The 19,960-nt window shown below is 43.0% G+C and overlaps 1 protein-coding gene across 1 annotated transcript in view; it reads right to left on the reverse strand.

Annotated features, from left to right (window-relative positions):
- LOC142288720 (amine oxidase [flavin-containing]-like) overlaps positions 1-19,960 on the reverse strand; it is a 202,644-nt gene that overhangs the window by 44,796 nt on the left and 137,888 nt on the right. The window contains exons 4-8 of the mRNA XM_075333533.1: positions 15,194-15,298; positions 11,599-11,690; positions 8,109-8,250; positions 6,193-6,342; positions 1,430-1,589 (exon numbers count right to left, since the gene is read on the reverse strand). Of these exons, the coding sequence (XP_075189648.1) occupies positions 1,430-1,589; positions 6,193-6,342; positions 8,109-8,250; positions 11,599-11,690; positions 15,194-15,298 (649 nt within the window). The remainder of the gene's footprint in view (positions 1-1,429; positions 1,590-6,192; positions 6,343-8,108; positions 8,251-11,598; positions 11,691-15,193; positions 15,299-19,960) is intronic.

Raw genomic sequence — 19,960 nt, forward strand, 5'->3', positions numbered from 1 at the left:
ACATTTTTAAATGTCTATAAATGGTTGCAAGGATTATGCAGTGTAAGGGGTACTTTGCACACTACGACATCGCAGCTGCAATGTCGGTGTGGTCAAATTAAAAGTGACGCACTTCCGGCATCGCATGCGACATCGTAGTGTGTAAAGGCTCGATGATACGATTAACGAGCGCAAAAGCGTCGTAATCGTATCATCGGTGCAGCGTCGGCGTAATCCATAATTACGCTGACGCGACAGTCCGATGTTGTTCCTCGCTTCTGCGGCAGCACACATCGCTGTGTGTGAAGCCGCAGGAGCGAGGAACATCTCCTACTGGCGTCACTGCGGCTTCTGTAGAATATGCGGAAGGAAGAAGGTGGGCGGGATGTTTACATCCCACTCATCTCCGCCCCTCCGCTCCGATTGGTCGCCTGCCGTGTGACGTCGCTATGACGCCGCACGACCCGCCCCCTTAATAAGGAGGTGGTTCGCCGGCCAGAGCGACAATCGCAGGACAGGTGAGTCCATGTGAAGCTGCCGTAGCGATAATGTTCGCTACGGCAGCTATCACAAGGATATCGCTGCTGCGACGGGGGGCGGGTACTATCACGCTCGGCATCGCAGCATCGGCCTGCGATGTCGCAGCGTGCAAAGTACCCCTTAGCTGAGTGAGATCTCCGTCTTTTAAGTCTTTCTAGATAAAATTTATGCCTTAGTGTAAAGGCCACTTTAAACGCAACGACATCGCGAGATGTTGTTGGGGTCACAGAATTCGTGACACACATCCGGCCTCGTTAGCAACGTCGTTACGTGTGAAACACATGAACGACCGTTAACGATCAAAATTACTTACCTTATCGTTGATCGTTGACATGCCGTTCAAATTCCAATTATCGTTGCTGTTGCAGGACGCAGGTTGTTCGTTGTTCCTGCGGCAGCACACATCGCTATGTGTGACACCGCAGGAACGAGGAACATCACCGTACCTGTGGCCACTGGCAATGAGGAAGGAAGGAGGTGGGCGAGATGTTCTGCCCGCTCATCTCCGCCCCTCCGCTTCTATTGGGTGGCCGCTTAGTGACGTCGCTGTGACGCCGCACGAACCGACCCTTTAGAAAGGAGGCTGTTCGCCGGCCACAGTGCTGCCGCCAGGCAGGTAAGTACGTGTGACCGTTCCTAGCGATGTTGTGCGCCACAGGCTGCGATTTGCCCGTGACGCACAACCGACGGGGGCGGGTGCTTTCACCAGCGACATCGCTAGCAATATCGCTGTGTGTAAAGTGCCCTTTAAAACTAAAACAATTTAAATCTAATAATTTTCAATGTCTGGGTGAAGAATAATGTGCCAATATTACATGAAAGTAATCATGGATTTAATTGTAAAATTTCTACGTACATACTGTATAAATACTTGCATATAGACCATTCCCAGGAGGTTAAGAGTCCATACCTTTTTTTCTCCAGAAGGCCTCCTTATAATAAACCATGCACTTTATTACTGAGCCCATAGGAACACGATTAATTAGCTGATTCCTTAGCGGAGGCAAACTGGGATTAAAATGAATTTTAAGACAAAGAGCGGGTGGAATGGCACTGATGACATATTTGGCCTGAAACAATATAAAAATGTATTAAACACAAGAAAATATTTGATCACACCCTAAATGAAAACTATTTACTGTACCTCCTCGGCCTATTTCACATCACATTTATAGGCATTATATTGAGGGAAACTTTCTTATTTTTATTTTTACTGTTTTTCAGGAAAGTTAACCCATTGGCCATATGATACTGAATATTGTGAAATGCTATTGGCTTTGGCATGCTGGAACATAGGTACTTTAAAGGATAGACTATAGCATAAGTTTGTTATGCAAATACATATTTGTTACTTTCTTTAGCGACTGGTAGTATATGAAATGTTCAAAAATTTGTTCAGAAATCAATATTTTGTGAAATAACCATGATTTTTAATTACAGCTTTTATGCGTTCGTCGCCCAGAGCGAGGTCGTCCGGAAGGTAAGTGCGTGTGACGGGGGTTAAACGAGTTTGTGCGCCACGGGCAGCGATGTGCCCGTGACTCAAAAATGATGGGGGCGGGTACGATCGCTCGTGCTATTGCACGATAGATCGACTCTTGTAAAGCAGGTATTACAGTTGTTCTAGAGATGAGAAGGTGTGTCCAAACTTTTGGTCTGTACTGTATATATATATATATATATATATATATATATATATATATATATATATATATTGGTAGATCGAATTTTTGTGGATGCAGCAATAGTAAATATGTTTATTATTAATTTATTTTAGAATAGGGAAAATGTTTATGGTACAATTTCTTTTTCTTATTTTTATTTACTGTTTTTAAAATGTTTTCTTTTTTTCCCCCTCAATTTTTCAGTATTATTGACTTGCCTAATTGAGCCCAAACACATTAAGAAATGAGAGGGAATGTAAATAGAGCTGTCAGAGCGAAGAGCAACAACCATGATGGATTTACATTTTTGCAGATCACTCCGCCAAATAAGGAATTGTAGACCAAGAAGCAAAATGGTAATACATTTAGAAAGTTTTTTAAAGGAGATTTCCCACAAAGTACATTTTAATCAATAGATCTTGAAATAAAAATGAATTCCATGATTGAATGTGTTAAAAAAATGTTCCTGTGCTGAGATAATCTTATATACCATATTTTTTGGACTATAAGACGCACCACACTATAAGACGCACCCTAATTTTAGAGGAGGAAAATAAAATTTTAAGCAAAAAATGTGGTCATGACACACTGTTATGGGGCGAGGATCTGCTGCTGACACTGTTATGGGGGTAATGTCCCTAAATTTTCTAAGGTACCCCATCCTGATAATGATCCCCATCCTTGTATATATGTCCCACATCCTGGTATAGCCTCATCCTGATAAATACCCCCATCCTACTATATACCCGCATCCTGTTATACAGTGCCTACAAGTAGTATTCAACCCCCTGCAGAATTAGCTGGTTTGATAAGATGCAAATAAGTTAGAGCCTGCAAACTTCAAACAAGAGCAGGATTTATTAACAGATGCATAAATCTTACAAACCAACAAGTTATGTTGCTCAGTTAAATTTTAATACATTTTCAATATAAAAGTGTGGGTCAATTATTATTCAACCCCTAGGTTTAATATTTTGTGGAATAACCCTTGTTTGCAATTACAGCTAATAATCGTCTTTTATAAGACCTGATCTGGCCGGCACAGGTCTCTGGAGTTATCTTGGCCCACTCCTCCATGCAGATCTTCTCCAAGTTATCTAGGTTCTTTGGGTGTCTCATGTGGACTTTAATCTTGAGCTCCTTCCACAAGTTTTCAATTGGGTTAAGGTCAGGAGACTGACTAGGCCACTGCAACACTTTGATTTTTTCCCTCTTGAACCAGGCCTTGGTTTTCTTGGCTGTGTGCTTTGGGTCGTTGTCTTGTTGGAAGATGAAATGACGACCCATCTTAAGATCCTTGATGGAGGAGCGGAGGTTCTTGGCCAAAATCTCCCAGTAGGCCGTGCTATCCATCTTCCCATGGATGCGGACCAGATGGCCAGGCCCCTTGGCTGAAAAACAGCCCCACAGCATGATGCTGCCACCACCATGCTTGACTGTAGGGATGGTATTCTTGGGGTCGTATGCAGTGCCATCCAGTCTCCAAACGTCACGTGTGTGGTTGGCACCAAAGATCTCGATCTTGGTCTCATCAGACCAGAGAACCTTGAACCAGTCTGTCTCAGAGTCCTCTAAGTGATCATGAGCAAACTATAGACGAGCCTTGACATGACGCTTTGAAAGTAAAGGTACCTTACGGGCTCGTCTGGAACGGAGACCATTGCGGTGGAGTACGTTACTTATGGTATTGACTGAAACCAATGTCCCCACTCCCATGAGATCTTCCCGGAGCTCGTTCCTTGTTGTCCTTGGGTTAGCCTTGACTTTTCGGACAAGCCTGGCCTCGGCACGGGTGGAAACTTTCAAAGGCTGTCCAGGCCGTGGAAGGCTAACAGTAGTTCCATAAGCCTTCCACTTCCGGATGATGCTCCCAACAGTGGAGACAGGTAGGCCCAACTCCTTGGAAAGGGTTTTGTACCCCTTGCCAGCCTTGTGACCCTCCACGATCTTGTCTCTGATGGCCTTGGAATGCTCCTTTGTCTTTCCCATGTTGACCAAGTATGAGTGCTGTTCACAAGTTTGGAGAGGGTCTTAATTAGTCAGAAAAGGCTGGAAAAATAGATAATTAATCCAAACATGTAAAGCTCATTGTTCTTTGTGCCTGAAATACTTCTTAATACTTTAGGGGAACCAAACAGAATTCTGGTGGTTTGAGGGGTTGAATAATAAATGACCCTCTGAATAAACTTTTCACAATTTAAAAAAAAAAAAAAAAAGAAACAACATTCTTTTTTGCTGCAGTGCATTTCACACTTCCAGGCTGATCTACAGTCCAAATGTCACAATGCCAAGTTAATTCCGAATGTGTAAACCTGCTAAATCTGCAGGGGGTTGAATACTGCTTGTAGGCACTGTATACCCCCATCCTGTAATATACCCCCATTATGATAAAAACCCCCATCCTTCTCATATACCCCCATCCTGCTCATATACCCCCATCCTGTAAAAAAAACCCCATCCTGCAATATACCTCCATCCTGCTATATACCCCCATTCTGTTATATACTGCCATCCTGTTATATACCCCCATCCTGATAAATACCCCCATCCTGCTCATATACCCCCATCCTGCTCATATACCCCCATCCTGCTATATACTCCCATCCTGCTCATATATCCCCATCCTGCTCTTATACCCCATCCTGATATATACCCCAATCCTGCAATATACCTCCATCCTGCAATATACTTCCATCCTGCTATATACCCCCATCCTGCTCATAATATACCCCCATCCTGGTATATGGCCTGTATCCTATGGCACAAAAAAAAATAAACGTTTATACTCACCTTTCCTCACTCCCTGCAGCATCGATCATCTTCCTCTCTGGGTCAGCAGCAGCGCTGCTGACCTGTGTGGAGCAGGTCACTTCCCTGCAGCATCGCAATGTCCTCCTGTCTACGGCAGCTTTTGTATGTGGAGAGCGCGCACAGCAATGACGTCATCCCTGTGCGCACCGCTCTCTGCACAGATCAGCAGACAGGAGGACATCGCGGTGCTGCAGGGAACGACCGGTGAGTATACCGCACTTATTCACTGCACCCCGCGCTGATGATTATGCACGGGGGGCAGTAAATACAGCCGCACATGATCACTCCAGGCTGTAGTTGCCAGGGGTGATCATGTGGGCCGGCTGTTTACTATGCTTGAGAGATGATGGGCGGGAGGATGGGCGTGCATATGAAATGAGTGGGTCAACGTGGTCATGGCAGGTGCTGCTCCAGCTTGCTCGTGCCGCCGATGACCCGCTCCACTGCAGCACCCTCATTCATCGCAGCCCTACATTCAGACTATAAGACATACCCCCCACACACTTTTCCTCAACATTTGGGGGGAAAAAGTGCGTCTTATAGTTCGAAAAATACAGTATGTGTCCCTGCTATGTACTGTGTAATGGCCATGTCTGACTGTACAGGGACATGGTCTGATCATACCACATCTCTTGGGCTGGGGAGGAAAAGAGAGTATACAGGCATTAAAGCATGGGATCACAGCTGATTCTTTCTGAGGTAAAACATATTTTTAAGCAGGCAGAAAAATGTTGGACCCCACAGAAAGAATGAGCTGTAATCCCATGATGTAATGTCTGTTTAAATTCCTTTTATTTCCACCCTTGCCAAAGAGCCGTGGTGTGTTCAGACCATGCCCTGTAAGATCAGACATGGACATTATAGAGAAAATACTAGAGGCACATTTATAAAATTACCTCAGCACAGGAACAGTTTTTTTCTTAAAACACATCCAATTGTGGAACTTTATGTTATTATAAGATCTATTGACTGAAATGTACTTTGTTCACGGGAAAACCCTTTTCATTGTGAATTTAGGAAGCCACTGAACAATAAAAAAAACTTTAATCTTGCACATGGACATGAACTTTTTTCGCATGTATAGTTGCAACTTTGTTTTTATAAAGGTCTTTAGGTATATAACTTGCTAGCAAATTAATGTAACTCATATTTTAACTAAAAAAAGTTGAGACCTTGGATATCAGAATGAATAACTTACCTCGTATATTTCATGATTGATGGTTTCTACTGTAATGTTCTCAGCAGATTGATCAACACGCACAACTGGCCTCTGTAGTTTTACCCGGCCTTGTAGACGTTCTGCCATTTTTTCACTAATTTGTCCAGCTCCACCAACAAATTTTCTTTCCTTAACAAACAAAATGCAATATTTAATGATTAAATAACACAATGCTTAAAATTATGACTAATGAAAGAATATTAGTTGGTATTGTATGTTTTATGGTGTCCTGTTATTTCTCTGCAAAATTTATAATTAAATTGTCAATGCCCCTATAAATGCTAATGCCCATATATGAAATTATTCATGCACTTTTAGGAGTAATAGAAATTGAAAAGACAATGGAGGACTCTTAAAATATGCTTGAAAATGATTATTTTTGGAGCTTCATGAGCACTGACAGATCCTCGATGAAGGGAACCTGTCAGCTGATATACTGATATATGCTATCTGAGCCACAGAATCAGATATTGACTGGAAAAAACTGTAGTTCGGAGTAAACAGACAAAAGCTATCTGGGAATGATGAGGCTTGGGTGACTTATCTGAAGCAGGATGTATACAGTAGAATCTGGCTCAACAGTGAAAACTCGGGTGCCTCCGGGAAAAGAAGAGCAAATAGTTCAAAGGTGAACCCGGGCACACTTAATCAAGAAAAAGAGAGTGAATGTCTTTAAATTTGCTTTTATTCATGCAAAGATATGAAAAAATAATATCATATGACGTTTCGGCCCAACACACAGGCCTTTAACAAACAAATGATCTGGGTGACAAAAAGAAAAAACAACCATAAGTACAGGTTTAGGTATAGCATATTATTACATACATGCAAATAGATTCTTTACAATGCATGAAAAGAAAATTCTATGGGCTGTCATACATGTTAAAGGGAAAAATAGTATAACATAAGACTCAAAATCATAATGACCGCTCATTTGGTCCGTATGTCATGAGGTGTAACCTTATGAGGTGTACATACCTAGTTGAGTATGCAAGGAGTAAGGGTGGTGAACAACATGTTCCCATGGGTGAAGACTGAGAGAAAAGATATATACCTGAGGCAAAAGACAATAGTGTCAAATAAATTATTCTGGTATAGATAATAAATTCAGAGACTAACAAGAGGAGCAGAATCTGAGTATGAGGGGAGGGGGAGGGGTTTTTTGGAGTAAGTATAGAACTAGAGGTAAAAGGGGAATACCTTTGCCAGTGCTCCAGGCAGGAGCTATCCTATAGCATAGTCAGACAAAGTGTTGTTAGATCACGGCCTATCAGATGGTACAGAGAATAAAATGAACACATAATACAGAATAATGGTCACAGTTCCTCAAATGAAGTATGGTCCTAACACTAATATGGTCGGTATAACCTACCAAGAAGGACACAGATCATTTGTTTGTTAAAGGCCTGTGTGTTGGGCCGAAACGTCATATGATATTATTTTTTCATATCTTTGCATGAATAAAAGCAAACCAAAAGACATCTACTCTCTTTTTCTTGATTGAGTGTGCCCGGGTTCACCTTTGAACAATTATCTGAAGCTGGGTCTGGGAGGCTTCTCCCCACCCTACCTCCATGCTTGCTTGGCCTCTCTTACTACAAAAACAAACGTCAATCATGGGGATCGGAGGAGGCAGATAAGGCTAAAACCTTGTCTCAAACTAGTCAGCTGAGATACATAGTCTTCATTTCAAATAGGTTTTCTATGAACCGCAGTAGTATTTCAGAGTAAAGCATATAAGGCTGCAATAATGCATCATATGGCTGGTTAATGCAAAATTAATCATCAAACAGGTTCCCTTTACACTCTCTGAATGAAATATAATTAAATTATGGTTTAGTATTTCCGACTATCATCCTAATATTAATTATAATTTTGAATATTATTAGCTTTACCTGACCACCATTAGATGTTGAAAAAATTCTTGTGGTTCCTCCACATTGCTTTACATACCACAAGAACCAAAGTGCTGAGACTTCATGAGGTTCTGATGTTACATTTACATTCACAAAAAGTGTGGCAAACTTTTTGGCTGTGCTGAAACATAATAGAAAATTAATATATTATGATTAAAACATACTTTAAATTCAATATTAATGCCTTTTCAAATACAGGAAGTATTGTATAGGCTAAGCTTGTAATTGTTCAGTGTTCCTTACTTTCCTGAGTTTAAAGGGGTTGTCCACTATTCAAACAACCCCTTCTAAATCACTATGTTTGTCCCAAATAAAATAATACCAGATATACCTCTGATGCCAGTGCCTTTCCAGCAGTGTTGGCACTGGCTCTCCCATGGCCTGAGAGATGTTGTCTTGTCATGCAATCTCTGCAGCCAATCAGTGGCAGCTTCACTTTTTCTGAAATGGTGCTGGCTAAGGATACCTCCTTATCTTGTCCCCTTTCTGTCGGTGCCCCCCAAGGTTAAGTTCTTAGACCTCTTCTCTTCTTCATCTACTCCTCTGTCCTGGGACAGCTTATAAAGTCCTACAGCTTTCAGAATCATCTCTACACTGATGACAAACAGATCTACCTCTCTAGACCCACTGTCACCTCCTTACTAACCAGAATCCCATAATGTCTGTCTGCAATTTCATCTTTTTTCTCCTCTCGATTTCTAAAACTTAATGTGGACAGAATTCATCATCTTTCCCCATCTCACTAAACCCCCGATCAGACCTATCCATCATAGTCAATGACTGCTCACTTTCCCCAAGACCGCAAGCTCACTTGACTCTGCTCTCTTCTTCAAGCCAAATATTCAAGCCCTTTGAACCTTCTGCCATCTCCAACTCGAAAATATTTCTTGGATCCGTATATTTCTTACCCGATATTCTGCAAAAATACTACTGCATGTCCTCATCATCTCCTGCTTTGACTACTTCAACCTCCTGCTAAGTCACTTCCCTTCTAACACACTTGCACAGCTTAAATTTATCCTAAACTCTGCTGCCCGATTAATCCACCTGTTCCCCAACTATTCCCTGGCCTCTCCACTCTGCCAATCCCTTCACTGGCTTCTCATTGCCCAAAGGCTCCAGTTCAAAACCCTATCCATGACATACAAAGCCATCCATAATCTGTCTCGTCCATACATCTGTGCCCTAGTCTCCCAGTACCTACCTACACGCAACCTCTGATCTTCACAAGATCTCCTTCTCTACTCCCTTTGCATCTCCTCTTCCCACAATCGCATACAAGATTTCTCCCACAACTCTCCCATAATCTGAAACTCTCTACCTCAGCATATCAGACTAACCTACCATGTCACCTTTCAAAAGGAACCGGAAGTCCTACTTTTTCCGACAAGCCTACAACCTGCAATAACCCTACGTCCACTATACCGTTGCTTGACAAGCTCTACCCTCACCTATTGTATCCTCACCTATCCCCTGTACACTGGGATCCCTCATGGGCAGGGTCCTCTCTCCTCCTATACCAGTCTGCATTTTTTATTGTTCATGATTATTATATTTGTTTTTATCATGTATACCTCTTTTCACTTGACAATTGCCATGGAATAAATAGTACTAATAATAATTTTACTATGGGGAAACATAGTGATTACACACGAGAGAGAAATATTAGGATTTGCTTTCAGCTCTTGAAGCCCTCCATGCACAATAGATTGTCCAACAGCTATCTTCTGAGACTCCCTTTACTTCCCAATACAGGAACTCTTGGTTTGATATGTGGCTACCTATTATAAATTCGAGACTGGTGATTTTTTAATATATATATATATATATATATATTAATGTCAAATGTGTCCATGAATAACCCTAATGCCCCCGTAAGGGTCCATCTATCTAGCAAAATCTGGGCAAAATTTCTGGGTTGTGGGATTCTGGCATTCAGAGTGGGTTTCCATAATCTGCCACAAGGCTTCTCATAGAATAAGAGCGGAATCTTGTTGTCTACAAAAGCCCATCACTGCCATGCAAAACTGTTGCCAAACAGTAACCGCTCTAATGATATTACTAGTTACAGCTTAGTAATTTACACAACAGCACTGGGTTAGTGCAAAAAGCAAGATATCGCTGTTTCACTGCAAGAGTGACTGTTGAGGGTTTTAGGATCCTGTTCTGTATGCTAGGATTCCAGAACCCAAAAGTTTGGACTTTTGCTAGAAATGTAGGCCTTTTTGGGAACATTAGAGTTACTTATGAGCACTTTTGATAATAACAATAATAAACTGGGGCTGCTCACTCTTTTATTAAACATTATTATTAAATCTAGAGGTCAGCCCTTGACTGGTGATAGGTACTTTTTATGCAATATTAGACTTTCTTTCACAAACTTTACTCACCATTTTCCAGCACCGATTTTCTCTGCCAGGCACTACTGCTTTGATCTTCATGACTACTTTGGCAGAGATGTTAGGCGGCGCATGCACAGTGAGCCTGGTCACCCAAACAGCTTAACAGATGGTCCTTCTGGCCAATCTGGGGAGTTAAGGTGGCTTTACACACTGCAACATCGCAAACGACATCGCTGTAACGTCACCGGTTTTGTGACGTAATAGCGACCTCCCCAGCGACATTGCAGTGTGTGAAACACATCAGCGACCTGGCCCCTGCTGTGAAGTTGCTGATCGCTACAAATCGTTTAGGACCATTCTTTGGTCCTTTGTTTCCCACTGTGCAGCATGATCGCTAGAAAGTTTCAGTGTGTAAAGGGGACTTTACAGCGACTTTGTTAGCGACTTCCCTTTCAAAAAGCTGCTTTACAACGTCCCCAATGACTAGCTAGGTCGTTCTGCAGGTCCGGATCGCTGTTGCGTCGTTGGCCAGGTTTGCCTGTTTGACAGCTCACCAGCGACTCATCAGAGACTTTGTAGCGATCCCGGCCAGGTTGGGATCGCTGGTGGGATCGCTGAAAGTCTCAGTGTGTAAAGGGGCCTTTAGACAGCCAACTAATTACAGGGCTTGTTTGCTGGTAAACCGGCAGTCCTGACACTCTATTTACCTTACCTGTTTGCAATGTCATTGTGAACATTGCCAACTATGGTATAATCTCTATACTAGCTGGTGTGCTTAATTAGACCATGTTTCAAGTGTTATGGCCCAGTTGTTTACTGATCATTCTTCTGATTAAGCCTTGGACACTCAATATGTTTATTTTTTCATCTCTTTATTCTGCCTGATGTCCTGGAATGTGAACAAGCCAGCTTTAATTTCCTTTGTAGTACTTTTCTGATTTTGACCCTGGCCTAGTTAATTTGACCACAGCTTGTTTAGCCTGTTAGCAACTACTTTTTTGACGCACCAGGGAGCTATGTAGGGAAATTCAGGTCCGTGTAGAGGGGTTAAAGTATTAGTTCCAGGGAACACTATAGATTTCTGAAAGCAGAAATTCACTTTGAGCTGATGGGTTTTTAACACTTACCTGGTCCAGCATAACTTGTCAATCAGTTCCTTCATTGTTATTTTATCCCATTTTTCAGCATTTGGTGCATTCCAAGGCGAATCACTGGGAATCTGAAATAAACATTTTAAAACATAAAAATATGATTTTACCCCCCTACTTACACTGTGTGCAGAATTATTAAGAAAATGAATATTTTGATCACATGATACTTTTTATACATGTTGTCCTACTCCAAGCTGTATAGGCTTGAGAGCCAACTACCAATTAAGTAAATCAGGTGATGTGCATCTCTGTAATGAGGAGGAGTGGGGTGTAATGACATCAACACCCTATATAAGGTGTGCTTCCTTTTCTTTGGCAAAATGGGTCAGAAGAGAGATTTGAAGGGCTCTGAAAAAGTCCAAAAGTGTGAGATGTCTTGTAGAGGGATGCAGCAGTCTTGAAATTGCCAAACGTTTGAAGCATGATCACCGAACAGGCAAGCATTTCATGGCAAATAGCCAACAGGGTCGCAAGAAGCGTGTTGGGCAAAAAAGGAGCAAAATAACTGCCTATGAATTGAGGAAAATCAAGCGTGAAGCTGCCAAGATGCCATTTGCCACCAGTTTGGCCATATTTCAGAGCTGCAACGTTACTGGAGCATCAAAAAGCACAAGGTGTGCCATACTCAGGGACATGGACAAGGTAAGGAAGGCTGAAAAACGACCACCCTTGAACAAGAAACATAAGATAATACGTCAAAAAATATCTTAAGACTGATTTTTCAAAGGTTTTATGGACTGATGAAATGAGAGTGACTCTTGATGGGCCAGATGGATGGGCCAGAGGCTGAATCAATAAAGGGCAGAGAGCTTCACTCCAACTCAGATTCCAGCAAGGTCGAGGTGGGGCACTTGTATGGGCTGGTATCATCAAAGATGAACTTGTGGGACCTTTTCAGGTTGAGGATGGAGTGAAGCTCCCCAGTTCCCTACTGCCAGTTTCTGGAAGACTTATAGCAGGATAAAGGCACAGCCACAGTGTAAGAGATGTTGAAGTGCACTTGTAGGTTTCCACACCATATGTCCAGAGAATTAGAAACAAGGCACTCTCAAATGGTGATACAAATGAAGAATTTATTCCATAAGTCTTAAAGCAACATGTGACGTTTCGGCCAGGTGGCCTTCATCAGACAACAGTAATAAAGAATAATTCACATGAATCTTACAAAAGACTCAAATACATAGAGATTACGAAAACAGTTGCAGCATACAGCTTATAAAACGGACAAGGAAAAAGATTGGAGAAAAGTAAAAAACAATAAGAAAAGTGACCTGAGCAGCATGGATTTGTAGCAGCTATAAATAGACTGAGTGTCAAAAGTGTCTCCAAAGAATCTCACCTTGTTATTAAGACTGTCAGCATAGTAGTGAAGGCAGTGGTATCCACCACTATGCTGCATACACAGGGCACAAAAACGCCATGTTTAAAAAGCCCTGAAAACTAATCAGGATGCTAAGAGGGCGGTACTAAAACGGAGTGGATTGCACAATCGCAATGCTGGCTGTTAGAGTGACATGGGCAGAGACCAATGACAGGCGAGGAATAGACAGAAAATGTGTAATCGTTACAAGGGCCAATCAATTTCTGGAAGACAACTTCTTCAAGCAGTGGTAGAGGAAAAAGTCTGTATCGTTACAGAAAAACATGATTTTCATGCAGGACAATGCTCCATCACATGCATCTAACTACTCCACAGCGTGGCTGGCCAGTAAACATCTAAAAGATGAAAAAATAATGACATGGACCCCTTGTTCACGTGATCTCAACCCCATAGAGAACCTGTGGTCCCTCATAAAATGTGAGATCTACAGGGAGGGAAAACAGTGCACCTCTCGGAACAGTGTCTGTGAGGCTGTGGTGGCTGCTGCACGCAATGTTGATCGTAAAAAGATCAAGCAACTGACAGAATCTATGGATGGTAGGCTGTTGAGTGTCATGATAAAGAAAGCTGGCTATATTGGTCACTAATGTTTTGGGGTTTTGTTTTTGCATGTCAGAAATGTTTATTTCTAAATTTTGTGCAGTTATATTGGTTTATCTGGTGAAAATAAACAAGTGCCATGGGAATATATTTAGTTTTTATTAAGTTGCCTAATAATTCTGCACAGTCATAGTTACCTGCACAAACATATATCCTTCTAAGATAGCCAAATCTAAAAAATACCCACTCCAACTTCCAAAAAGATTAAGCTTTGATATTTATCAGTCTTTTGGGTTGATTGAGAACATAGTTGTTGATCAATAATAAAAAAATCCTCTAAAATACAACTTGCCTAATAATTCTGCACACGGTGTAGTATTTACTGTCAGCAGCTATATGTTTTTGCTAATACTAAAAAGAAAATTAATTACTAATTGAAAATAAGTCTTCAACCTAAATTGCAGCAGGTTCTGGTTTTACCATACAAAAATGTTAGGTTGAAGGTATCCCAAATAAATAGCCATGTAGCAAGAGAACAGGGAAAACTAAATTATTATGACACCACAAATTGTCTTCTGTTATGGAATTATTGTTACTATGTAGTCTATAAGCACTTTTTTATCACAAAAGTGAGTACACCCCATCACATTTTTGTAAATATTTTATTATATCTTTTCAGGGGTCAACACTGAAGATATGAGACTTTGACACAATGTAACAAGTCTCAAGTAGTCAGTGTACAGTTCGTATGACAGTGTAAATTTGGTCAAAACCACTGACCACAAAAGTAAGTACACCCTAAGTGAAAATGGCCAAATTGAACCCAAAGTGTCAATAACTTGTGTGAACACCATTTTTTTTCAAGCACTGCCTTAACTCGCTTGGGCATAGAGTTCACTTGAGATTTACAGGAGCTACTGGTCTCCTCTTCCAAACCTCCATGAGGACATCACGGAGCTGGTGGATATTAGAAACTGTGCGCTCCGCCACCTACCATTTGAGAATGACCCATAGATGTTCAATAGAGTTTAGGTCTGGAGAGATGCTTGGCCAGGCCAGCAGCTTATCTTCAGTTTCTTTAGCAAGGCAGTGGTCATTTTGGAGATGTGTTTGAGTGCGTTATCATGTTGGAATATTGTTGGCAATTTTCTTATAGACTAGGCGATCTTTATGTAGAGCAGCAATTCTTTTTTAAAGATCCGCAGAGAATTCTTTGCCATGAGGTGCCATGTTGAACTTCCAGTGACTAGTATGAGAGAGTGTGAAAGCGAGAACACCAACTTTATTACATCTACTCCCCATTCACACCTGAGAATTTGTAACTCTAATGAGCCACATGATACTGCGGAGAAAAAATGGCTAATTGGGCAAAATTTGGGCATTTTCACTTAGCGGTGTACTCACTTTGATGCTAGTGGTTTAGACATTAATAAGTTTGTGTTGACTTGTTTAGACGGCACACCAAATTTCCACTGTTATACCAAGTGTACACTGACTACTTTGCAGTGTATCAAAGTGTCATATCTTCAGTGTTGTGCCATGAAAAGATATAATAAAATAAAGGGTGTACTCACTTTTGTGATATACTGTATTTATTTTGGGATTTTTTTTAAATTATGTAACTATTATTCAAGCTTTATTTAATGTTACCTCCTCTCCCATTTCATCCATCGTTCTCCAGAGATTGTTATAATCCAGGTAGACAATGGGATTCCACATTGGCGGAAAGGGACCCTTAAAGGCATATGATTTCCCCTAAAAGACAGGTGGATTAAGAAAAAATATATACTTTTAGATTTGTGGGAAGGAGTGTAATAATGATAATTTCTGCACACACAATATGAGATTCACATAATTTTCTTTCATACATTTTTGTTGGTAACATCACATTTAATTCTGATTCTTCAGAAAAGTTATCTTCATCAGATAATTTGATTTGTCAGTTAAAAGAGAGGAGAAGAAGGCTTGGCAAGAATTAGTGATATCGCTTGTATTGTGATAAAAACACCAGGATGCATAGAAAGAAGTCAGACTAGAAATATGGACACATTAAAGAAAAGTTTACTAGACAGAAAGTTTTTTTTTTCCTTAATAAAATTTTCACCTAAGTCCTTTATCTGCACCCCGATATGTATATATTAGAAAACAATTACTGTAATCCATTTTGCAAAAATAAATAAATAAATAAAATCTTAGCATAAGGTATATAGTGCAGTAATACAAAAAGGATACATTGAACAGACAAGGCACATCCAATAATGAAATCAAAAGAGCAGTCATAAAGTATATATATATATATATATATATATATATATATAAAAAAACAATTAACACACACAGAACATTATATTACCATTAATTTCGTACCCTGGTATGGTCATGCAGCCAGAACATGGAGCCTGATAATAAAGGCTGCTTTACACGCAGCAACATCGCTAGCGATAACACCCGCCCCCGCCGTTTGTGCATCACGGGCAAATTGCTGCCCGTGGTGAACAATATCGCCGGTACGCGTCACATATACTTACCTTCCTAATGACATCACTGTGGCCACCAAACAACCTCTTTTTTAGGGGGGGCGGTTCATTTGGCGTCACAGCAACATCACACAGCGGGCCACCAATAGAAGCGGAGGGCGGCCGCATTCACGTCAATCCCACCTCGTTGCTGGAGGACGTAGGAACGCAGTTGTTTGTCGTTCCGGGGTGTCACACGTAGCGATGTGTGCTGCCTCAGGCACGAGGAACAACCTGCATCCTGAAAGAGCAACGATATTTTGAAAATGAACGACGTGTCAACGATCAACGATTGGGTAAGTATTTCTGATCGCTATTGGTCGCTCGTAGGTGTCACACGCAACGACGTCGCTAACGAGGCCGGATGTGCGTCACGAATTCCGTGACCCCAGCGATATCTCATTAGCGATGTCGCTGCGTATAAAGCGGCCTTTAGAGTCTACTGGTAAATACTGCACTGTATACTATTAGGCCCTGTGCGCACTGGAAAATGAAATTTTCTTAAGAAAAGGGTCTGAAAGATTACCGCACCCGCGGTAAAAAACGGCGGCAAACCCGAAAACCACATGCGGTTTGACGCGGTTTGCTGCGGTTTTACCGCAGTACTGCCGCGGTTTTGCTGCGGGTTGCATGTGTTTTAATGCATGCAATGCAATAAAGCACATTAAAAAAAAAAGAAAAAAAACAAGAAGTAATTTCCTTCTGAGATAGATAGTAGATAGATAGATAAATAGATAAATAGACAGATAGAAGAATAGATAGATAGATAGATAGCTAGAGGGATAGATAAATAGAGGACAGATCAATCAACAATTGACACACTGCATTTCTCCCGAGCGGTAGTGTGTTCACATCACCGGCCGTAAGAAATGACCTGTGGTTACCTCTCTGCAGGCTTGTTACGAGGCTGCATTCAGTGCAGTGGCAGTCACGGCTGGATGCAAGCAACGTGGGACCTCGGTGGATTACTCCGGAGCTGTGTGTTTGGGGGGTTAATAAAGGGGTGAAAGAGGGGCTTTTTTGTGTTTCATTTAAAATAAATGATTTTTCGGTGTTTGTGTTTATTCACTTTACTTACGGGTTAATCATGAAAGCTGTCTCCTAGACGCTGCCATGATTAAAGCCTGGACTTATTGGCGGCGATGCGCTGCCATTAACTCATTATTACCCTGATTGCCACCGCATCACGGCAACAGGAAAAGCCAGGGACACTCCGGGACTGTCACATAATGGATGCGACAGTCCCGGGGCAGCTGCGGGCTGATATTCTTGGCTGTGGAAGGGGGGCCGGGCATTAACCCTGGCCCTCGCCCTCCCCAGCCGGAGAATACCGGGCCACCGCTGTGTGTTTACCGGGCTGGACGGTAAAAATACGGCGGAGCCCACGTTTTTTTTTATTTTTATATGTCCGTTTGACTTCTATGTGTATTCTATATGTCTGTGTCTGTGTGTGAGTGTGATATGTGTGTGATCTATGTCTGTGTCTGTGATGTGTGTGTGTTTACTCTTCTCCGCTTCCTCTTCCTGTCATAATGACATCACTTCCCTAAGAACCGCAGGCAGTGATGAACATTATGTCCCGAAACCGCAAAATACCGCAGGGAATAACGCAGGAAAACGCAATGAACCGCACACAATTTGCTACCTGCGTTATTCCCTGCGGGATTTCCCGATTACATTGCAGTCAATGCAGTGACGTGTGGAAAATAAGTGACATGCAATTGTTTTTACTGGGAATCCCGCAGCAAAACATGCAGCTGTCAAAATCCGCATAGTGCGTACAGCATTTTTTTTTCCCATAGGATTTGCTGGTGAATCACTGCAGAGATGTTATGAACATAACATGCAGTGAAACATGCAGCAAAACTGCAGGAAATCCTCGGCAAAAAACGGTAAGTGCGCACAAGGCCTTATACTATACTCTAATGCAACCAAGCACAATTATTTTTCTCAGTCATTTCTGTTGGACCTTATCAAAAGAACAGCATAAGCGAACAGACTGTAAATATGTGTAATTAACCCCTTCACGACCGCGGGCCGTAAAATTACGTCCTATTTTAACGTGACTTAACGACCAGGGACGTAATTTTACGGCCTAAACTTCATTTGATTGCCGTGGCCATAGCAACGGCTTTCAAATGATGTCCTCTGCTGTTTCTTACAGCAGGGGACCTTTGCTTGACCCCAGGGGGGGCGGCATCGCCACCCCCTATCGACGATCGATGTGATTGGCTGTTCAAATCTGAACCGCCAACCACATCGATCGCACTAATTTCGGCAAAAATAATGCCCGAATTAGTGCAATCCTGTGAGATCCAGCTATGAGATGCCGCAGCTGCTGCAGCATATCATAGGTGGACCTCAAACATGCCGCCCCCAGCCCCTGCAGCACTGATTGGAGCGATCGTGCAATGACGCGCAATTGCTCCAATCAGTGTGCAGTGGGGCGGTCTGATCTGCCGGTGGCCGCCCTCCCCAGGCCTGTGCTGGCCTGCGAGCCCTCCCCCAACATGGCTGCAGCGTGCAGTGGCTGGTACTTGTGGTACCACGCCACCGCTGCTGCTGCCGCCGCCGCCGCCGTCGCTGAGGTCACCGCTGCTGCTGCTGCACGTGAGTACTGTGCTCACTTTGCAGCCCGTGTGCGCTCCCGTGGTGCCCCTGCGCGCTGCCGTGATAGCCCCTGCCGTGCCCCCCCCGCGATCTGCTCCCCCCAACCCCCCCCCCCCGACATCCCAATCTGCTCCCCCCGCGATCTGACTGCCTCCCCCATTATCTCTATTCTGCTTCAGCAGCTCCCTCTCCGGTCTCCCCCTCTGCTCTCCCCCCTCCCCCTCTGCTCTCAACCCCCCCTCTGCTCTCAACCCCCCCTCTCCCCCTCTGCTCTCCCCCGACGTCCTCTTACCTGTCTTCACCGGCCTGATCACATCTGCGTCCATCGCTGGGTCCTTCCTGGGCATTCTGCTGATCTGCCTGCTGCTCCTGTAAAGCTGTCCATCTCTCTGCCATCTGTTCCTCTGCAGCTCTTCTGGTCAGTGATCCTCCTGCTAGTCCTCTGGGAACTGTGAGTATAACTTTTTTTTTTTTTCCGTATCCCCTGTCCATTTTTACACCTCATCCGTCCGTGCGTCCCGCCAAGCGCTGATCAGGGATGCACATAACGGATCGGCATCCCTGCTCAATTTTTGGCGTGACTTTTTTTTCCGTATCCCCGACGCTTTTTGTATCGCATCCATCCGTGCGTCCCGCCAAGCGCTGATCAGGGATGCAGATAACGGATCGGCATCCCTGCTCAATTTTTGACGTGACTTTTTTTTCCGTATCCCCGACGCTTTTTGTATCGCATCCGTCCGTGCGTCCCGCCAAGCGCTGATCAGGGATGCAGATAACGGATCGGCATCCATGGTCAATTTTTGGCGTGACTTTTTTCCGTATTCCCGACGCTTTTTGTATCGCATCCGTCCGTGCGTCCCGCCAAGCGCTGATCAGGGATGCACATAACGGATCGGCATCCATGGTCAATTTTTGGCGTGACTTTTTTCCGTATTCCCGACGCTTTTTGTATCGCATCCGTCCGTGCGTCCCGCCAAGCGCTGATCAGGGATGCAGATAACGGATCGGCATCCCTGCTCAATTTTTGGCGTGACTTTTTTCCGTATCCCCGACGCTTTTTGTATCGCATCCGTCCGTGCGTCCCGCCAAGCGCTGATCAGGGATGCACATAACGGATCGGCATCCATGGTCAATGTTTGGCGTGACTCTTTTTTTTTACGTATCCCCAACGCTTTTTTTTATCGCATCCGACCGTGCATCCTGCAGCGGCCGATCAGTGCACTGCGTCTGTACGTTTGAAAAGTCAAATGGCGCTCCTTCTCTTCTGAGCCCCGCCATGCGCTCAAACAAT

This window comes from Anomaloglossus baeobatrachus, chromosome 2 (assembly GCF_048569485.1).
Source record: "Anomaloglossus baeobatrachus isolate aAnoBae1 chromosome 2, aAnoBae1.hap1, whole genome shotgun sequence".
NCBI classification, from domain to species: Eukaryota; Metazoa; Chordata; class Amphibia; order Anura; family Aromobatidae; genus Anomaloglossus; species Anomaloglossus baeobatrachus.